Source organism: Crotalus tigris, unplaced genomic scaffold, assembly GCF_016545835.1.
Source record: "Crotalus tigris isolate CLP2741 ecotype Arizona unplaced genomic scaffold, ASM1654583v1 scf7180000024391.5723578, whole genome shotgun sequence".
NCBI lineage: Eukaryota > Metazoa > Chordata > Lepidosauria > Squamata > Viperidae > Crotalus > Crotalus tigris.
The window spans coordinates 2022888-2045083 of NW_024100561.1; the positions used below are offsets into that span (position 1 = coordinate 2022888).

At 39.6% G+C, this 22196-nt stretch overlaps 1 protein-coding gene across 5 annotated transcripts in view; it reads left to right on the forward strand.

The window, feature by feature from the left end:
- Positions 1 to 22196, forward strand: part of MAJIN (membrane anchored junction protein) — a 38725-nt gene that overhangs the window by 13909 nt on the left and 2620 nt on the right. For 3 of the 5 annotated variants that reach the window (XM_039329346.1, XM_039329344.1, XM_039329348.1), the window contains 8 exons: positions 7608 to 7728; positions 10492 to 10537; positions 11318 to 11393; positions 13971 to 14096; positions 15138 to 15169; positions 16936 to 17045; positions 20716 to 20812; positions 21411 to 21486. In XM_039329346.1, the coding sequence (XP_039185280.1) occupies positions 7655 to 7728; positions 10492 to 10537; positions 11318 to 11393; positions 13971 to 14096; positions 15138 to 15169; positions 16936 to 17045; positions 20716 to 20812; positions 21411 to 21486 (637 nt within the window). In that variant the 5' untranslated portion in view covers positions 7608 to 7654. Of the gene's footprint in view, positions 1 to 7607; positions 7729 to 10491; positions 10538 to 11317; positions 11394 to 13970; positions 14097 to 15137; positions 15170 to 16935; positions 17046 to 20715; positions 20813 to 21410; positions 21487 to 22196 lie in introns of those variants that run through there. The other 2 variants (XM_039329347.1, XM_039329349.1) reach the window with 2 other exon arrangements.

Sequence of the window (22196 nt, forward strand, 5' to 3'; positions counted from 1 at the left end):
CGCCAGCACCCGCGCATGCGCACGGCGCTGGCGACAGCCTGTCTGGTCCCGGGCAGATTTGCACCTGCCCGGGACTGCCTGCAAACGCCCGAGCCGTTTGCAAGGCTCGGGACATAACACCCCTTTCCCCCGGGCTAAAACTACTACCAACATACAACATTTATTTTACACAACAATTTGCTCCCCAATGCTCCCACTGTTTACTGGCTTTTGCCTTGCCAGCACTGTTATGTAATCTTCTAGGTACTTAGGAGATTTCTTTGCTCTCTGTGACCTTCTGAGCTCTGGGTTACTGGCATAAGTTCCCTGACTGGAGGGAGGCGTGAGCCTGTTCTCTCTATTGTGCCCTGGTGTCTTCCAAGGACTGTGCCCCGATGCCTGGCCTGCTTGCTTGCCAACCGGGCTCGTCAGGCCAGGGCTTCTGTTGCTTTGTGACCTGGTTGTCCTACCTAGCTGTAGACCCTCAGGCCCCTTGAAGTGATAGCCACTGCTGGGCGTCTCTGTAGAACCTCCTTGGTCAGTCCAAGACCTGTCAGGAGGCTGTCCATTCCCTGAACCCCATTCTGTGCTCGGGCTCGTGTGGGTTTCTGTACTTTCCAAAACTCAGGTGTTCCCTGATTTGTGCTAGGGGTGTTGTAGTCAGGACTTGGCTCCTCGACTAACTCTGTGTATGTTTGACCCCCTGTAGGATTTGGGGTAAGGTCAGGCCAACCTTGGGAATTGTGTGCCAGCTCTCTTGCAGGGAATGATTTGTTGGGATGCCCCTGGGTATCCTCCGTTGCTGGAGTGCTGTGTGATGTGTGTGGAAAGTGAGTATGCCCCTGGGGTGACTCCCTGGCTGGAGTAGGCGTGAGTGCCTGTTGTGTGGGTAAGCTCCATGACTTTCTTTTCGGAGCAATTGCGGAACCCTGGAATGGGCCGTTTGTGGCTCCCTCAGTGGAGATGGGCAGTAGCTCTTGCCCTTCCCTTTGCTCCAAAGGGTCCCCCTCCCCCCTGGAAAAGACCCAGGAGTCTCAGCAGAAAAGTCTCGCCTAGAGCGAAGTTGGTCGATGTACCGACGCAGGACACGACCGTTGTCCAGGGCAACCTCGTAGGAGAGAGGACCTGTGATCCTGGACACAGAAGCGGGGACCCTGAGAAAGGGACAGTTCGTTCCTTTTGGACCAGAAACTCTGAAACTCAGGACTAGGGCAGTGCTCAGGCCACCCGGACAGGACCCAGGAGCGGACACGTGAAAGTGTGTGATCTGTACCTGTTTCTGCGGTAACATCCCTGGCACTAAGAGGGAGCTCGGGCAAGGCTTGGATTGATAGAATGTTGACAGCTGGCGCGGGGTCAGCTTCTACTACTGGCAGAGGCAACCTACTGAGGCCATCAGCATGGCCCATTTCTTTCCCAGGCTTGTGGAGTAATGAAAAATCATATGCAGACAAAAAAATAGACCACCTAAGCATTCTAGGGGAAATGATGTGGGGAGTCTGCTTACGTGTGGTAAACAGTCCCAGCAGAGGCTTATGGTCAGTGAAGACCGTGAAATGCCTGCCATATAGAAAATCGTGGAATTTTTTAATTCCAGCAACAACAGCCAGAGCCTCCCTGTCTATCTGAGCGTAGTTGCGCTCGGCAGAAGACAGTGTTCTGGAGTAGTATGCAATAGGAACCTGAGTTCCATCAGACCTGAGGTGACTCAGGACAGCTCCAACCCCGTAGGGGGACGCATCACAAGCGATGCACACAGGAAGAGACTCGTTGAAATGTGCAAGAACACTGTTAGAAGTGAGCAAGGCCTTGACTTCTTTAAAGCAAGCCTCATGTGCTTGTGACCACAGCCACACAGCTTGTTTGTCTAGTAGCCTGTGAAGAGGCTCAGCTACACTAGCTTTATGTGGAAGAAAAGAATTGTAGAAATTCAGGAGGCCTAAGAAGGCCTGAAGTTCGGCCTTAGACTTTGGCCTGGGTGCTTCTAAAATAGCAGTTAGTTTGGATTCAGCAGGATGAATCCCAGCAGCATCAATTTTGAATCCCAGAAATTCAGTAGAAGGCACCCCAATCTTGCATTTGTCTTTTCTGAGCTTGAGGCCTGATTTCCTGAATCTTAACAGGACAGCCCTAAGCCTTTCAGCTAGAATGTGTGTGGAGTCTCCTGCAATCAAGACATCGTCAAAGTAGGGGCAGACCCCTGGTATACCTCGTAGTGTGTTTTCCATTACGCTTTGGAAAATCCCAGGAGCGACATTCACTCCAAACTGTAGCCTTTTTACCTTAAAGGCTCCCCTGTGGGTCACAATGGTCTGAGCTATGGCAGCATCATCATCAACAGGCAGCTGTTGATATGCTTGAGCTAGGTCAAGCTTTGCAAAAACACGCCCCCCCTTGAGAGAGGCCAGGATGTGACTGACCACAGGAACAGGATAGGCATGTTGCTGCAATGCCTTATTGAGTGTGCATTTGTAATCAGCACAAATGCGAATGTCCCCATTTGCCTTTAGAGGCGTGACAATGGGGGTCTCCCACGGGCTGGAATCAACAGGTTCTAGGATTCCCTGTTGGATTAGTTTGTCTAGTTCAGTGTCAATCTTACTTTTTAAAGCAAAAGGGACCCTTCTTGTTTTAATCCTAATGGGAGTGACAGTGGGGTCTAGCTTTAAGGACACAGGTGGTCCTTTGAATGTGCCCAGCTGGGGGCTGAAAACATCTGCAAATTCTTTGCAGACTTCCTGTAGGTCGAGTGTTTGTAAGCTGTTGAGTCCTGTGACGTGTATCCCCAGGGCCTCAAACCAATCGAGTCCTATGAGACTCGTTCGTTCACCCCCTACTACTAATAAGTCTAGTGGACCTTCAAAACTCTTGTATTGCACGTTAAGGGTGGCCTCCCCCTTAACACACACTCTTGAGTTCTGAAAATCTGTTAATACAATATCAGAAGGCCTTAACTTGGCCTTAGTCCCACTACTGGAACAAATCTTCCTAAATGTATGCAATGAAATGATGGAAAGGGCAGACCCTGGGTCTAGTTCCATAGATAATGGAACCCCTTGTAGCTTCACGTTGAGTGACAGCTTTTTCTTCATGGGCTTGTGTGTGCCTGTCCTACAGATGCTTCTTCGCGAAGCGCAAAAACCTACCCTATTCTGGCTGGGGAGTCTGGTACCCTTCAGGCGTTCTTCTTGGGGTTGTGCCTTTCGTCGGCCCAGACACACAGCTGCAATGTGCCCTAGTTTGCCGCATGCCCGGCAGGTAGCGGAGCGGAACTTGCAGTCGGTTCTCCTGTGGCGACCTCCACAGCCGATGCACTTGAGCGGAGCCGAAGAGCTTCCCTTCTGGTTTCCTTCCTTCGCGGGGTGTAGACGGTCGACTTCCTCGTCCGGATCCTCCTCGGAGTTTCGTTGGACGTCTTCCTGGTGCACGGACACACCCTCTGCACTGCTTCTGATCGGCCGCATGTTCTTGACGCGCCGCCTGCTGCTTCTTCTGCGGTGACTTCCCTTAAGGCGTCTTGGAAGGATAATTCTTCCTTAGCGAAAAGTCTCTGTTGTAGCTCTCGATGCCTTAACCCGCACACGAATCGGTCCCTCAGTCGTTCCTCGAGGTCCTTGAACTCGCAGGGCTTGGCGGCCTTCCGTAACGCGGCGATGTATTCCTTGGCTGACTCACCGGACCGTTGATCCCTCTGTTCGAAGGTGTGGCGCCATGAGATAACGGACACCTTGGGGTGGAAGTGCTCCTTCAGCAGCTTCTTCAGGTCTGCGTAGCTTACAGACTCTACTGGGACAGGTGCTGCAAGGTTTTCTGCGATTTCGAAGGCGTCTTGGCCGCAAACGCAAAGCAGGGTGGCAGCCTTCAAGCTATCTTCCGTCACTTGGTTTGCCTTGAAGTAGTTCTCCATTCTGGATACGTAGGACTCCCACCGCTCTGGATGTGAGACGTCAAATTCCGAAAGCCTTCCGATTTTCGCCATCTTCGGATCTTCAGGAGACGGGTCTATCAGCCAGCCTACCCCCGAATGCGCACCGGATTGGCGGGCAGCTGCCGAGTCGACGCCGTTCCTCTTCCGCCGCTCAGGACTCCTTGGGTAAGCTTACACTTTTTCCTTTCCAGGTAGTGCAAGGCATCCCACCTCGTCGCCAGTGTTGAGTCCTTGGCGGGAAAATAGACACGAGAAGCAGCTGGAGTTCTCAGTTTCTTTTATTCAGCGTTCAGCTTACAGGAAGATGGCTTCAGCCTCGCCCAAACGCCTCGCAGCCTCTTATATAGGCAACTCCCGGGTAAATGGGTTACTTTTCCCGCGCCAGCACCCGCGCATGCGCACGGCGCTGGCGACAGCCTGTCTGGTCCCGGGCAGCTTTGCACCTGCCCGGGACTGCCTGCAAACGCCCGAGCCGTTTGCAAGGCTCGGGACATAACATGAAGGACTCTCAGATTGTAAGGAACAAGATTCCCTGGTCTGGTGAAACCAAGATCAAACTGTTTGGCCTCACTTTCTTCTCCCTTTTTCCTTCCCATTGTGTCCTACTATTTGCTTTGTATTTTGTATTTTACTTTACATCTTAATAAAATGTTTTTAAAAATAAATAAAAATAAATAAATGTTATATCTGGAGGGAATCAGGCACCGCTCATCACCTGCCCAATATCATCCCAGCAGTGAAGCATGGTGGTGGCAGTATCAGGCTGTGGGGGTGTATTTCAGCAGCAGGGACTGGCAGACTGGTTAGGGTTGAGGGAAAGCTAAATGGAGCAATGTACAGGGATATCCTCAATGAAATCCTGTTCCACAGTGCTCAGGACCTCAGACTGGGCAGAAGATTCACACTCCTATGCACACAGCCAAGACAAATAGGAGTGGCTTAGGGACAACTCTGTGAATGTCCTAGAGTGGCCCAGCCAGACCCCTAACTGGAACCCTATTGAACATCTCTGGAGGGGCCTGAAGATGGCTGTCCACCAACTGTTGCCATCCAACCTGACTGAACTTGAAAGGATTTTCAAGGAAGAATGGCAGAAAATCCCCCAATCCAGGTGTGCAAAGCTTGTTGCGTCATACCCAAAAAGACTCGAGGCTCTAATTGCTGCCAAAGGTGCTTCAACAAAATACTGAGCGAAGGGTCTGGATATTTATGCCAATGTGATATTTCAGTTTTTTCTTTTTAATAAATTTACAGACATTTCTAAAATTCTCTTTTCACTTTGTCACTGAGTGTAGATTAATGAGGGGGGAAATGAATTTCAACAACTGTAGAATCAGACTGCAGCATAACAAAATTGACAAAGGTGAAGGGGGTCTGAATACTTTCTGAATGCACTGTAGGAATATTTTCAATTCATTTGTAAAATGCACCTTGGCTTATAGGATTTATTCATATTTTACTTTTGGATGGATTTGGCTTCACCAACGGCAACTTAAGCTTCTCCAGTGTTTCAAGTCTTGATCTGGAGAAGAGAGAATGAAGACTGTAGTTTCCAGTAGAGGGCATCCTTGTTCTTGATAGTCCTGCAGCTAAGCACAGAGGTTTTGTGTTTTGCCACTGAACTGCTGACTGAATTTCTTCCAGCAAGATAAAGCAGCACTAATGCATAAAATAATCTACAGTTCGGTTAATGTCAAACAGTGCTCATCCAGAGAATATTCTGGGTAGTTGGTGGTGAGTTAAAAGAATTTGTAGCAGAGGTGTGAATTAAAAACTATTTTCTTTTTTAAAACATTGTATTAAGATGTAAAATACAAAATACAAAGCAAATAGTAGGAGGAAAATATAAAGCAAATAGGGGAGGAAAAAGGGAGAAGAAAGCGACGAAAAGGGAAGAAAAAAAAAGATTGACTTCCGACTTCCCCTGTTGCAGTAGAATAAAGCATTAATGTCGAGTGTCAACTTTTTACTTTTTCACAATAGTAAAAAATAGCCATTTCTGTAACAACCAATCGATCTAATCAGTGAAACCCAAAATCAAAGTTTCATTCTTTTCCACCTCAAGCACAAATCCAGAAGCTGTCTCCATGTAGAAACGAAGGTACTTGTATTCTTTTCTTTAATCAAAACAGGCAATTTTGCCATCTCTGCCAGCTCCATCAGCTTCTGTAGCCAAATTAAAAATTATTTTCAGAGTCATAGAATGAGAAATGACCTTTCTTCTTAAGCATGGATTTAGGGACCCTGTACCTGAGAGAGATTTGGAAGGTTCAGGTGGGATTCAGGTGACATAAACATGAGGAAACATTTACATTTAAACTATTGATATAATAGAATACCTTTAAGTAGGTGTGGCAACAATCGGACAAAGTTTCTCTGCATAACGCATGAATAGATGCCAAGGGGCAAAAAAAAATCTGGTTTCATAATTTTCTTTGATACCTTTATCTCACAGCATCAGTTTATCTGTGGCAAAACAATCACATGTTCCTTTGTCCTTGCATGCAATTGTAAGGTGTGTTGAGCAGTTCCAGGTTTGGCAGTTCTCAGAGGAGAAAAGCCACTGTTATTTCCTGTCTCTGGATATTAAGATATGTTGCCTGAGTACCAAAGATTGTACAGTATTCAGTTGGGCTGGATGCACACTTTAAATAGGACTTGGAAAAAGTGCTTTGGACCCCATAGGGGTCAAGCATGTTTCTCCTATGATTAAAAGATCTCCTTTTTTCCCCCTCACAAGCCTGAAAAGTGCAGCTTCTATAAAAGTTGTGTTAATTTTCTTAAGGTAGCTGCATATTTTATTCAGGTGCAGAAGCCCTGAAAAAAACAACAAAAGTATCCAGAGTTTTTGTAAATTCTGCATAGCATAGCAATTCTAGCCCTTGAAATCTGTTGCCTCTTCTTATACCATATTAGGAAAATACAGACTTTTATGAATTACTTCTCTTGTTTGGCATATAAATCAGACTGATAAAATTCTTGAAAGCTAAAATATTTTACTTTGTGACTGTTTAAATCATTGACTACTAAATATATACTAATATATTTCCATGCTCAGATTTCTGTATGGTACTCAAATTGCTATAATATAGTATTTTAGTGAAAAAGCCTTTTTTTAGTTGTTTTGGAAAAATAACTACAAATATTGTGTGCTCTAAAATATATAGTTTTTTGTTATAATATCAAATATTGGATTATTGTTTATGTAAGAACCAAAAGCTTAGATGAGGTTCTTAGTAAATTAAAGTTTAGACAGTATTCTGCAGTATTTCAGCTTACACATAGATCACAATATGACTTAAAATTTAATACTTATCTTCTTAGCACACTGCTGGCTTAAAATTTAAGATAACACAATTGTCTTTGTTGATCCTGGACCTGCCAGTAATAGTTTGAGAATATAGATCAACTTAATTTTCCTTTCATATTAATTTGTTGTTCACTTATAAAAAGAATTAGAAAGAAAAAATATGAACATTCTTAGAAAGCAGTTGTTCTTGCGAGCTATGTATGAATGAAAATGTAATATAATAGTTAATATTTAATAAAATATTAAAATATTTTAATCTTTGTTACATATAAAAGAGTAACTTATAGAAAGAGTTTAAAAATCAAATTTGATCATCCTAGATTTTTTTGTCTATGAATAACATCAGATTTAAAATGAAATACAAATTGTTTCTTATTATTTATTTATTAGCAGGTTGGACTTTAGAACACACATCTTTGAAACCTTTTACATATCCAATGCCTGAGACAAGGTTTTTTCATGCTGGTGTGAATGTATACAAATTTAAGATCAAATATGGCAATACAATTAGGTAAGTGTGATAGTTCTATTAATCTAAGATTCTTCAAATTTGTCAGTCACAAAGCAGAAATAAAATAAAGCCACAAAGTAAAAATATTGATTCAGAACCTAAAAAGGACAAATTAAACCTGTAAAATTCAAGAATTATATTTGAAATAATAAGATACAAATTTAGGCTGCTCTTCAGTAAGGATGAAGAGAATAAGTATAACTGGAAATCTTTGATTCCAGTTTTGTTTCTGAACTCTATAGCGTTAGATAAATTATCCTTTCAGTCTCATTACTCCATCTGTAATATGGGATAATTACATTACTTGCCACACAGGGTGCTGTAGGAATTACTGAAATAATATAAGTACAGATATTTAGCAAAAGAGTTATCATTTATTTATTATTTATTTTATTTTTAAAATTTATAAGCCGCCCCACTCCCGAAGGACTCTGGGCGGCTAACAATAAAAAACACATAAAACATAACAAAACAAACAATGCAAAGACAGTCATCCAGGGGCCAGGTTTCATAAACCCTAGGCCTGCTGGAAAAGCCAGGTCTTAAGTAGCTTACGGAAGACCAACAGGGTGGGAGCAGTCCTAATCTCCGGGGGGAGCTGGTTCCAAAGCGTGGGTGCCATCACAGAGAAGGCCCTCCTCCGTGGCCCTGCCAAATGGCACTGCTTGGCTGACGGGGCCTGAAGGAGGCCCAGCCTGTGGGATCTAACTGGACGTAGGGAACTATGAGGTAGTAGGCGGTCTCGCAAATAGCCTGGCCCTGAGCCATATAGGGCTTTAAAGGTAATGACCAACACCTTGAATTGGACCTGAAGACCAATAGGCAACCAGTGCAGCTCACGGAGGATAGGTGTAATGTGGGTGTATCGAGGAGCACCCACTATCACTCGCGCGGCTGCATTCTGGACCAACTGTAGTCTCCGAATACTTTTCAAGGGTAGCCCCATGTAGAGCGCGTTGCAGTAGTCCAGACATGAGGTGACAAGGGCGTGAGTGACTTTAAGGAGAGCCTCCCGGTCCAGGTAGAGTCGCAACTGGTGCAGCAGGCGAACTTGTGCAAAGGTCCTCCCAGCCACAGCCGTCTATTGATGTTCCAAATTCAGCTGTGGATCAAGGAGGACACCCAAGTTGCGAACCCGCTCCGAAGGGGGTATATTTTCCCCCGCAAGAGTCAACACTGGACAGTCAATGTGATCCTTGGGAGGCAACATCCAAAGCCACTCGGTCTTGTCAGGATTGAGCCTGAGTCTGTTAACCCCCATCCAGATCCTCACGGCTTCGAGGCAACGGCCCATCACATCGGCCACTTCACTGAGAGAGCTCGGGGAGGAGATATATAACTGGGTATCATCAGCATACTGATGAAACCTCACCCCGTGCTGTCTGATGATCTCACCCAGCGGCTTCATATAAATGTTAAATAGGAGGGGAGAGAGGACCGACCCCTGTGGCACGCCGCATTCAAGGGGCCTTGGGGTTGACCTCTGCCCTCCCACCAATACTGATTGTGACAGGCCAGAGAGGTAGGAGGAGAACCACCGTAAAACAGTGCCTCCCACTCCCACCCCTTCGAGTCGTCGCAAAAGGATACCATGATCGATGGTATCAAAAGCCGCGGAGAGGTCAAGTAGCACCAAGACAGAGGAATAACCCCTGTCTCGGGCCCGCCAGAGATCATCCATCAGCGCGACCAAAGCGGTTTCTGTGCTGAAGCCGGGCCTGAAGCCAGATTGAAAAGGGTCTAGATAATCTGCTTCATCCAGAGACCGTTGGAGCTGGAGCGTCACCACTCTCTCTACAACCTTCCCCACAAAGGGGAGATTGGAAACTGGACGGAAGTTATTTAAATCAGCCGGGTCCAGGGTAGGCTTCTTGAGCAGGGGCCTCACAACCGCCTCCTTCAGGGATTGCGGGAAATACCCCTCCCTCAACGAAGCGTTGATCAACACCTGGAGCCAGCCTCGTGTCACCTCCTTGGCAGCCGAGACCAACCAGGAAGGACATGGGTCCAATAAACAAGTGGAGGCGCTCATTGCTCCCACCGCTCTGTCAACATCCTCAGCGGTCACAGACTCAAATTCATCCCATAAAACTGAGCTAAGACCTGCCCCAGTCATCTCAGAAGGCCCTGCCCAATCGGAGTCTAGGTCTGTCCGAATCCGAGCGATTTTGTCTGATAGGAATTGCACAAATTTCTCCGCTCTACCCTGTAAGGGCTCCCCAGCTTCCCGAACATTAAGTAGGGAACGGGTCACCCTAAACAGGGCGGTGGGGCGAGATTCTGCAGGCGCAATAAGTGCGGAAAAATGCGAACATTTTGCCTCTCGTATCGCCAGTAAATAAGTCCTAATATAGGCTCTTAGAATAAATCATAGCTTTATTGCCCAGATGGCATTAGCAAGAAATATAAAAAAGTATAACTTTACAACACATCTGTTATCCTACTCAGCCAGCACTCTATCTAATATTTTTAATTCTGAATTTTCAGTACATTTTTTAATCTGGCCAACAATTTTTTCATCCAAAATTTATACAGAATAATTAATTGACTAATGTAAATAAAAAAGAGGAAAAATTCTAGTAACTTCCTTGAGTTTAGGCTGGAAGAAAAAAAATGAATGAATGCATAAACAGCCAAGTAACTGTAGCACAAAATGTGCATTATAGATACAGCCTAAGAGAACTATGGATCTTTAGTCTGAACTAATGACAGTTTGAATACTTGTTCACTTTCTGCAGTTATCTTCTATTACATTTTTTTCAGTGTTAATACTAACCTTGATGAAAGCATTGTCAGTAAGGAGCTACAGGTGAGATATGAAATAAACATTTGTTTATATCAAAAAGTATCAGGTAGGGAATGTGGAATTTAGATTTAATCCTTTTTGCTTTGGGAAATCAGTAGAGGTTATCTTTATTCAAATCATGCTGATTCTTAGACTTTATACTTGTTTGGGAATTAATTTAGAGGACTTACCCCCAAAATGGTTCTGTAATCCATGGAATCTACTACAGAATTTCTTGATATGGGCAATGTCACAATGATTATATTTGCATCTTATTTTCTGTGGTTTCTTTGAATAACTATTTGTTTTGTTTTTAAATAAATACTTATAACTTACAAATAACTTTTGGAAATACCTATGTCAAGCCAGGTATGGTATGTAAATGTTGCATTAATATCTCTTAATTATTGTCTTATTGATCAAGATCCAAGTAGATTTAATGTATCATTATAATTTTTAGTAAAATAAGTTACCTATTTCAGAGAAATATTTAGTGTGTTCAGAGTTTAGAGAGGTATTAGTATGTTCAGTATGTAGCATGAGAGATATCTAATATGTAGTATGTTACCAATTTTACAGTATGTTCAGAGTTCAGACAACTATCTTAGTTTGTTGAACTTTTTTTACTCTCGGTGTTAAGAGTATCCTGTTTTTGGAGGAAGGAAGAAAGTTGATTTATTGGCAATTATTAGATTTAAACTAAAGAATAAGAACAATTTTGCATGAACACTCTAGCTAAACTAGTCCCTGTTTAATTATCATAAATTTATGTACTAATTTCAGATCTCTCTTTAAATCTTTCAGGATGCTATTCGTGTAGTACTTGGAAACCTTGATAGTCTATGCCCTTTTACGACTGAACACTTGATCATATTTCCATGTATCCTTTCATTGGTGTGCAATAATTTGAATATGGGATTTATACAACCAGCCTGATATCAGGACCATATATGTGACTCTGCCCACATCATAGAGGGAAAAACCCTTAATGGTATTGTCAAGGTACTCAGTACTATGAACTAGGAATGCTAACAGTTTTAATCTAGAAAACCTGGAAACATTACACATTTCTGTGATGATGTATATAGTAGTTAAATTGGGAACAAAGATAAATAATAACATTAACAGATAAGAGTTATTTGTCTCAGCAAGCAATCAACACCAACAAGACATATCAGAGTACAGAGAAGGAAAAAAATATAAACAGCAATGTAGAATTGAGAAAAAGAATAATCTTTGGCCAAATGGAATATAATTTGATTAGTAAGGGTAAATATGATCAATTTAAAGACATGTGGCTCTTTTAATAGGTAATAAGGTATTTTTATAATAGAGTAGGAATATAATTTTCTGGTTTGAAAAATTCTGTTATACATTCATGGTGAATTTTTTAAAAATGGTACATTCACTTTGAGTTAAGGTAAAAATAGAGTGGAATTGACACAGATGATATATGTACCCATTAAAACAATCTCCTATAGTCACTGAAGTTGACTGAATCTAAAAATACCAAGTTTCTATCCCTTCATAATTTCTTCATAATTTCTCCTTTGTTTCACAAATACTTTCCCCCCCTTTAAATCCTCATGATATTGTCTTATCCCCATCCCTAACCCATATCTGAGGCATCTTAAAGTCATCCTTTGCCATTCCTGTTTAACAGTGATATTTTTCCTTTCCTGTGGATATTTTGTCCTATGGATATGATCCGGCACCCTTCTCTCATCCTTTGTTTGCTGATGTGGTCTAGGGTTGGGATCCCCTCAAGTCCTGAGGTCTAATTTAAGCTATTTGGAGCATGACCTCTTCCCTCTAGTCTATGGATGCTTCTCTTGATCATCTTGAATTGGTCTTCAGGGAAGACTAGAGGCATCTGACTGCATAATACCTGGATGATATTTTCCATAGTAATTGTTTGATATTTCACAAAGAGTGCTACAATTTTTTTTAACGAGGTTAGTACTTTTTGAAAGAGAGCTAGTCCTGTGCTATACAGAAGGTACCTGGAAAGAATACTGGTTTTGGTTAGCTGTGACCTGCCAGTTGTGTCACCACTAAGTGAAAGCAGGTTTTCTGCTACTTCTGCTGATATGGGCTTTTATGGGACTATATTGTTTACTGCTTTTATGACTTTTGCTATTTTTGAGGACTCATGCATGAATGCTACAACTGTCCAATCAGTGCTTATGGGACCATATCTCATGTAGTTAAAGTTCTTGAGGCTAGTGCTGCAATGCACCAAGGTTATAGTTGCCTTTGGTAATAGTGGGGTGCTACTTTTCCTCCTTATTCTTGCTTTGTTAGCACTACAGGCCTTTGTGGTACTGTGGTTACTATGGGCAATTACAATTGTGTTAATTTGGAAGCTGCTCTAGCGCATGTGTTCTCCATGGCCTTCCTGCATCTACTTCTAAGTGCTGCTGGGCATGAAGTCAGAAGTGGATTCCTTGTTCACTTGTTGCCAGCATCACCATTGCCTTACTGCCTTAAAGAAGGGTGGAACACATTTGTTTCCAGTCATTCCCTTCAGCTTCAATTCACCTGTCAGCCAAGATATTTTTAAGCACAGGTTGCATTCTCTAATGAAAATGTTCTGCCCCTGTTCAGATGTATCCTGATCAACAGGTACCAGGCACAGAGGAAGACTATTTGTATAATTCTATCTCATTTCATTCTGTATTCCTCCTTAGCCCTTGCTGCATTTCGATTGGGCAATTTGACAGATGTAAACTTGCTATTGAAAACAGCCATCCTCAGTCAGGCCATCATTCCCATCCCATATTAAGTAGAGTGACTGGTGATGCTTATTAATAAATAAACTGCCATTCTTGTTAGTGTGACAGAATAACAGTTGACAGTAGGGTAATATTATTAATTAGCTTATTTTGTGCCAGCTTAAGGATCAGTGAATAGCATTTCACCTCAGCTGTGAGAAAGAGCCCTAAATGTTGCTTCTGCACTAGCAATAATCTTGACTTTTATTCCTATTTTTTTCTTTCTCCATTCCTGTTATACCAGAATTAACTACCGGTACTAGTAACACTGACTTGGAAAAACAAGCTCCAAAAGTTGTAGTATTTGGTGCTTCCAATCACCATTGGAGTGAGATAACAGAAATAGTGTTGAAAGAGTGGAAACTAGAAATGAGACTTGCTTACACAACATATTCATCAGTTAAAAAATTAAAGTATGTCATTCTTCAGTTACTTCTCTAAATTAACCACATAGCAAATTCTGTTTCTTTTAACTACCTGAAATGCTCTTATACAAATAAATAAGATGAACTTCAGTAGTTTTTGTAAGGACGTGCAAATATTACTTTTCTGTCTACTTTATATTAATGGTAGGCATTGTTATTTTATTTTTGCCACTATGGGGCTAAGTTGAATATACAATAATAACAATAATTGTATTATTCCTTTTACTGACTGTATTGCACCTTAAGAATGCTGTTCAGATTTAAATAAGTGGGAAAGAGTTTCAGATTTGAGGTTTATGCATGGTGATGAATTTCTTACTCCTTATCCATTTGTGTGCACTATTTATGTCGAATTAAATTCATGCAAGCAAAATAAATGTGAAGGTAAGTTCAGAAGTTTTTAAAAAATTGCCTCCAGCACATTTGATATTCCAGGACTATAAAAATGCTGAAGATTTGTTTGTGTGAGAATAAGTAATGATGTACATCATACTATTTTCTTTGCATGTCAACTGAAAATAAAATAACTTGTATTAACAATTCCTCTTTCTCATAGGGCGGATTACAATCTCAAATCTGGGCTTTTCATCATAGCAAGACAATAAATTTCTACTGAAACTATCTTCTGTCCTTAAGCCTGACACAATTTATTGAATCTGAATTTTGTGTGCTACCCTACCCAACCCAGTTCATTCTGTACTAGGAAAAAACAGAATCACATAGCAAATTAGTTTTTTTAATCTCAAAGTGTCAGTATTACAATATAGTGAGTGTTCTCAATATGAATACATGAATACATATTTGCATTTATTGTAATGGATTACCCAGAAGAATTCAAGAAACTGTAGTTGATCATCCTACCTCCATTAATATTCTTTTGACACTGTTATTTTTCATGATGCAAGATTTTAAAATCAAGATTCCAGTATAATTAGTTATTTCACTATGATAACCTGTAATATTTTGATCTTGTGTTTATTAATGAATTTTAGAGGATATTTTCTGGATTTGCTTGATATCTTAAACAATGAAGTGTATAAAAATATGGAACAATTTAAAACATCAGTATAGAAATTTGATTCTGTAATATAAACTTATCTTTATTCAAACCTTTTCTCCCATATGTATCCAAGAAAATTTTAGCTTGATAGTATTCATATTCATCTGAGAATGTTCTTAGAACTTAGAATGAAACTTAATTTTTAAGGAGTGCATTATGAATAAAAGCTATTGAAGTTCATTCATTTTTAAAGTAAGAATATTAAGGTAAAGTATGAATATATTACCTTTTTTCTAGGGGGAGTCTAAGAATATTTAGTCACAGTTTTTGCTATTCATATTTTTGTAGATCATTTGTGTGATATTTTATGTATAAATTTGTTAATCTATTGCTGATTTTATCTTGAAGCATTTTATACATTTTAGGTGAAGGAGAATATAAGGATTTCTGTAACTCCGTGAGTATTGCCTCCCAATGTTTGAAAAATAAAACGATTTACGAAAAAGGTTATAAGTGCCCATTGGAATTCATATCTAAATAAAATGGGAAGAGGAAATGTATCTAGATTATGACTGTACTTCAAAATAAATTCACTATATCAGAGGTGCTGCAAGTCTTAGGTGGATTCCCAAAATTGTCCACAACTTGCTGCTAAACTGTAACTTTGACTAAAATTATAACTTTTATACGGCAGAAATAGATAATTGAATATATTGGAAATAAAACAAATGGAGTTAATATGATTATTTTGTTAAGGGATATAACACATTATATTGAATAAAATTTAGTTTTATTCTGACTTCGGTTACTTTTTATCTGACATTAGCCATGATTGAAAATGTAGACGTCAGACCCTATTCAAATGCTAAATCTGTCTTTCAAATCAAAAGGCCTTTGTTCCTTTTCAATAAAAAAAAAGGATTGTTACTTTTTGAAGCCTTACAAAATTAATGCCTTCAATTCTGGGTCTTGTTGCTCTTAAGTTATTGTTTGAACAACATTTCCTCAGTTCTAGACATTGTAAATTCAGGAGAAAAAAAAAGAAACATTTCAAATGCCATGCTCTATATGGCCACTTCATATGTAAATGGCTTTATCTTTTGGTGGAACATGATCATATCATCCACCAGAATATTGTAATTCCAAGGTAGTCATTTACATACAGACAGTTCATTTGATAAATACTAGGCATGTGATAAATCTCTGACACACATTTACTTTCTGATATAATTCTTTTATATATTAGTCTTGCTTTGCTGTATGTACTATTTGAACTACTTCTCATAGATCTGTATTTTAGTTGCACATTGGGAGTAAGCCCCATTGACCATGTAATGTTCTGGGCAGAAAAGGATCCAAGATAGGGTTAAGCTTATTCCTAGTTGATTCCAGAAAAGTTTTGTTTGGATGCCAAAAGTTGGCCTGGAGATCAGTAGTAAAGAAGTGAGAATGTACCAGGGATGTAGCCAGTTTGCAGAACATTCAGTGTGGGATTTAATTAAAATTATTAATAAACAAAATTCTGTTTCGTTCTTTAGATGACTGGATCTATTATATTGCTGAAACCAAAACATTAATGCTCACAAGATGTAAAGAGTAGAAGAAGTGATTGTCTATGATTAGACAACTGCCTGCCAACAGAAAACTTATAGTTTCCCTACCTTATTAAGGAAAAGAAACCAAAATATTATTTCTCTGAGGGCTTATTTATAACTCTGAAAGTTGGAGTAGAGGAAATGTTAAAAAAAAATTATCATAGTATTGTGAAAAGATACATATAGTATTGAGAGCCAGTGTGGTGTAAAGGCTAAGATATCAAGCTAGGAACTGTGACACTGTGAATCTTGCCTTGAATTCAAAACCAGCTGGGTAACATTGGGCCAGTCATTTACTTTCAGCCCTAGGAATAAGGCAATGGCAAACCACTTCTGTAAAACCTTGGCAAGAAAACTGCAAAGACATGTCCAGGCAGTCTCCAAAAATCAGAAATGATTGAAGAATTTTTTTTTATAGTATTAGTTAGAATGATAATAAAGAGCCAAGTTAAAATATTCTTATTTTCATTTTTCTTTTTTTAAAAAAACATGTATATTTTACTAAACAAATAACACCCACTAGGATGGAATTTGTTATCTGCTAGCTTAGTACTGTGCAAGTGTTGTTATTTTCTAAAATATACTTTAATTTTAATACATACATTTGCACTGTATTGCATTTTTAAAGACCAAAAAAAGAAATAAATTGAGAGAGAACGTGGACATAGAAAGAGCTACCAAACAAAAAAGACTGGAAGATGTATTAGAAACTTCACATACACAGCACTATGTCAACAGGTTGGTGATATGTATTTTGTCTGCTATTTGTTCTCAAAGTTATATTTAAAACTCACAGTAGATCTATTTAATGACTATGCTGGACTGCTAAACTAAAACATCTTAGGAGCATTGGTTCTCTAATACTTAGAGTAAAATAGGTGTAGGGAATTAATAGATGTGGCTTAATTAACTCAAACCCACATCAAACTTTAATGGAAGTTTGAGGAATTACTAACTCGAAGAGCAGTCCCAATAATTAATAGTAGGAAAGAATTATAACCTCAGATATCAGGAGTTCAAAAGGTTTAATAAGTTTATTTCCTCACTTAAACACACCCCTCTAATTCTCTTCTATAATAGTATGTGGGACAGGCCTTGGGAGACTGACTAAGAGATGCTGCCATGGCAATGGTTAGATAAGAGACAGCATATCCTGCAGCTAGATAGTCAGTGGGACTAGAAGTTCAGAAGACATACATTCACATGCTTAATTTTAGAAAGAAAATTCAGTGCATAATATAAATACTTTATCATAGCTCAAAGGAAATAAAAAGATACCATTTTATTTTCAATATGGAGAAATTATGCTGTTTTACATTTCTGTCATATGTAGATTATTTCAGTTGAGTGGGTAAGTTTATATTTCTCATCCTAGTAAGGATTCTGGCTGTGATAAACTAACAGAGTAAATGTATAAAAGTTTTAAGAATTATTATTGCATGGGACAGATTAAACTATTCACTGTACAAAATCTATTTATTATTAACATTACATGGTAATTTAATTTTAAAACCGTTACAGAAGAAATCAACCAAGTAGAATTCCACAATTCCTGACTCATTTTAGCAAAAAAAGAAGAAGAAAAAGTGAAAGTGAAATGCCAGGATATTTTTTAAAAAGATTACAGAAAATATAATATTATGTAAGTGGACTACAGTGAGACCAGAATTCATATGGGTCTCCACTTCTCAATTTCTTGAGGAAATTGAGAGGATGAGAAAATAATCTGTGTACAAATGTCATGCTGTATAAAAATATGGCCCCAACTCCAAGAAGGGCAGCCACTGTTGATTTAGGTTTAGGTTTACACTGTTAATGTTATTTTTGATGCCACCTACTTAAGCAAGTATTCATCAGTATGGATTAAAGATTCAGTATTAGATTCAAGATGAATTCAAGATGCATTCACTTCTGCCTGTAAATATTTAAAGTATATATAACCTACTAATAATATGAAACACAGAAAATAAAGTGAAATGAAAAGCAGAAAAGAAGTATGAGAACCAGAACAAACTGAGACACCAAAGACTAGTTTGAAGTAGCGAATTCATATTTAATGTATAGCAAAATGATTATGAAACAAAAAGATCCTCAAGAATACAGAAAATAATAATGATGATAAAGTTGGAAGGGACCTTGGAGGTCATCTACTCTAACCGCCTGCTCAGGCAGGAAACCCTATATCATTTCAGACAAATGGCTGCCCGGTTTCTTCTTCAAAACTTCCAGTGTTAGTGCATTCACCGCTTCTGGAGGCAAGTTGTTCCACTGGTTAATTGTTCTAACTGTCAGGAAGTTTCTCCTTAGTTCTAGGTTGCTTCTCTCTTTGGTTAGCTTCCACCCGTTGCTCCTTGTCCTGCCTTCAGGCGCTTTGGAAAATAGCTTGACTCCCTCTTCTTTGTGGCAGCCCCTGAGATATTGGAACACTGCTATCATGTCGCCCCTCGTCCTTCTCTTTGTTAAACTAGACATATCCAATTCCAGCAACCGTTCCTTATATGTTTTAGCCTCCAGTCCCCTAATCTTTGTTGCTCTTCTCTGTACTCTTTCTAGAGTCTCAACATCTTTTTTACATCTTGGTGACCAAAACTGGATGCAGTATTCCAAGTGTGGCCTTACCAAGGCATTGTAAAGTGGTATTAATACTTCACATGATCTTGATTCTATCCCTCTGTTAATGCAGCCTAGCACTGTGTTGGCTTTTTTGGCAGCTGCAACACACTGCTGGCTCATATTTAAATGATTGTCCACTAGGACTCCGAGATCCCTCTCACAGTTACTACTATTGAGCAAGGTACCCCCTATACTATACCTGTACATTTGGTTTTTCTTGCCTAAATGTAGAACCTTATTTTTTTCACCACTGAATTTCATTTTGTTAGATAGCGCCCAGTGTTCAAGTCTGTCCAGATCCTCCTGTATCCTAAGCCTATCTTCTGGAGTGTTGGCTATTCCTGCCAGCTTGGTGTCATCTGCAAATTTGATGAGTTCCCCATCCCCTCGTCCAGATCGTTGATGAAGATGTTGAAGAGCACTGGGCCCAGAACAGAGCCCTGGGGCACCCCACTACACACTTCCCTCCATGTAGATGCATTTCCGTTGAGGACCACATGCTGAGTACAGCTGGTCAGCCACTACGGATCCATCTGGTGGTGATGCTGTCTAACCCACATTTTTCTATCTTCTCAAATAGTAGGTTGTGGTCTACTTTGTCAAATGCCTTACTGAAGTCCAAGTAAATTATATCCACAGCATTCCTCTGGTCCACTAATTTTGTCACTTGGTCAAAGAATGCAATAAGATTTGTCTGGCATGATCTATTTTTGACAAACCTGTGTTGGCTTTTAGTAATGACTTTGTTTGCCTCTAGGTGTTCGTTGATTCGTTGTTTGATTATCTTTTCCAGAATCTTCCCAGGTATTGAGGTCAGGCTGATAGGTCTGTAATTTCCTGGGTCCTTTTCCACCCCTTTTTTGAAGATGGGAACTACATCAGCTGTTTTCCAGTCCTCTGGTAGTTCCCCAGTGCTCCAGGATCTCTGAAAAATATAGTTCAGTGGTTCTGAGATCACATCTGCCAGTTCCTTAAGAACCTTGGGGTGTAATTCATCTGGTCCTGGTGATTTGAACTCTTCTAGGCTGGACAGGTGTTTTCTTGCCTATCTTAACTTGTATTTCTATTTTGTTTTTTATGGCACTATTTTTGATAGGTTGGCCTGTTTTTTTCCCTTTGTGTAAAGACAGATGCGAAAAACGAGTTAAATAGTTTTGCTTTCTCCCTGTTGCTTGTCACCTTCTTGCCCCTTTCACCCACTAATGGACCAATCATTTCCTTCACCTTTTTCTTGTTTTTTACATGTTGAAAGAAGCTCTTTTTGTTATTTTTGACTTTGGTTGCAAGCCTTAGTTAATTTTGCAGGCTTCATCATCTTTGCAGGCTCCGGCTATTTGCTGATATTCTGACATAGTCTATGTGTCCCTCTTTCCATTTTCTATACTTGTCCTTTTTATCTTTCAATTGATCAGAAAGTTCTTTATGCAGCCATGTTGGTTTCTTTTGAGAGCTGTTATTTTTCCTCTTTATTGGTATTGTGCTAGATTGGGCCTTTATTATCTCACTTTTCAGAATTTCCTAAGCCTCTTGAGTTGTTTTCCCCTGGAGCATTCTCATCCATGGAATCCATTCAAAAGTGTCTTTTGAATGCTTAAAATGCACACTCCTGATGAGAAGATATACTTCATTTTCAGATAATTATCGCAGAAGAAACATTATTTGGCAAAAATGCATTTTATAAAAGGTATTCTGAATGGATGCTTATAATTCTTTTCTGCGTATTTAGTTCTTTTCCATAGTTTGTTGCAGAAGCCAAGGCAGCCTTACATTTAATCATTTTAAATGTCTTTTACAGAAATTTGACTGAAAATGCAATTTTTATGAATACAAGCCAACCAAATGCTGAATTTGATAGGACAGGACTTCAGAAATATATGACGTATCCAATGAAGGTATTGCAGAATTGCATAAATCCAGATTTGCTCTGTGAACATTGATATTTATAGAAACATCGCCTTTCATCAGAAACTAATTTCTGCACTAGCAATTTCTAACATATTCTAACCACTGTTTCTCCCCCTGTGTTTACACTGTGACCTTACTGTGAATGCATAATGAGATTTCATGAAGATGCAGCCTGAGTAAAGAATTGCCTACAACTATATATCAGTAGCAATTGCACTTAGACTTATATACTGCCCCCAAATGCTTTACAGCATTCTCTGGGCGTTTTAGAATGTCAGCATTTGTCCCTGACAATCTGGGTTCTCATTTTACTAACGTTGGAAGGATGGAAGGCTGAAACAACCTTGAGCCCCATCAGGATCAAACTCCAGGCTGTGGACAGAGTTAGCCTGGAATACTGCATTCTAACCACTGCGCCACCACGGCTCCTATATATTCTTGCTTCAGTCTTTTCCTTCCTTATTTGCAATTTATACATAAACTTCTATGAAAAACAGGCTGCAGAGAAAAAGGGGATACAAGAATATTATAAAATCAGTTTGTATCAGTATTAGAGAAAAATAATAAAATGTTTTTTTTCCCCAGAATCAGTCAGAAGAAACCAAGTATTCATGCTGTAGCTCTGTCATCTCCACCCATGGTTATAATGTAAAGGCTTTAGGTAACTACAAAGATGCAGGACTGGCATAAACACTGGGAACTAATTTTAACTGAGTAACTGTCCCAATCTAAATTGTAATAATTAATGCTAAGCCTTGTGAAAACCCTTATTATTTATAAAAACCAGCATGGCAGTGATGGTTAGAATACAGGGGGATATCTATGAATATTGGATTAAAGTCCTTCTCATGTAGCTCATGGAATGACTTTGATCAGATCAAAATCTCAAAGTCCAACCTACTAAATTACTCAGTAAAATGATATAAAGGATTAAAAACAATGGAATAGTACAACAAATTACTGAAGAAATTAAACTTAAATGTTTGGCTAAGTTGGCTGAGTTCGGCTCTAAATTTGCATGATGTTGCTTGAGTTTAATTTGGTAAATTAAAGTATAAAGATTTACACACTTATTTTCTTTCCTCAAAGGGAAGTAGAAAGTTATATATTTTAAAGAATGTTTGCGTATAGATTGCTTACTTGTGAGAGCTAATATAAATACTGTTGACAAAAGGATCACGACCTTGGTAATGCCCTGTAAAATTGTGTAATGTAAAATTGCATTATCCATTAACAAATCTGGAAGCAGCTTCTGATATGGAAAAGAAATCACAATAAATTCTGGAAGAAGATTCTTGGAGGGAGTATCCTATAAATGAAAACCTCTCTTTTCTCTCTGGTTATCAAACTACTAAGTTGTACAAATTAGTA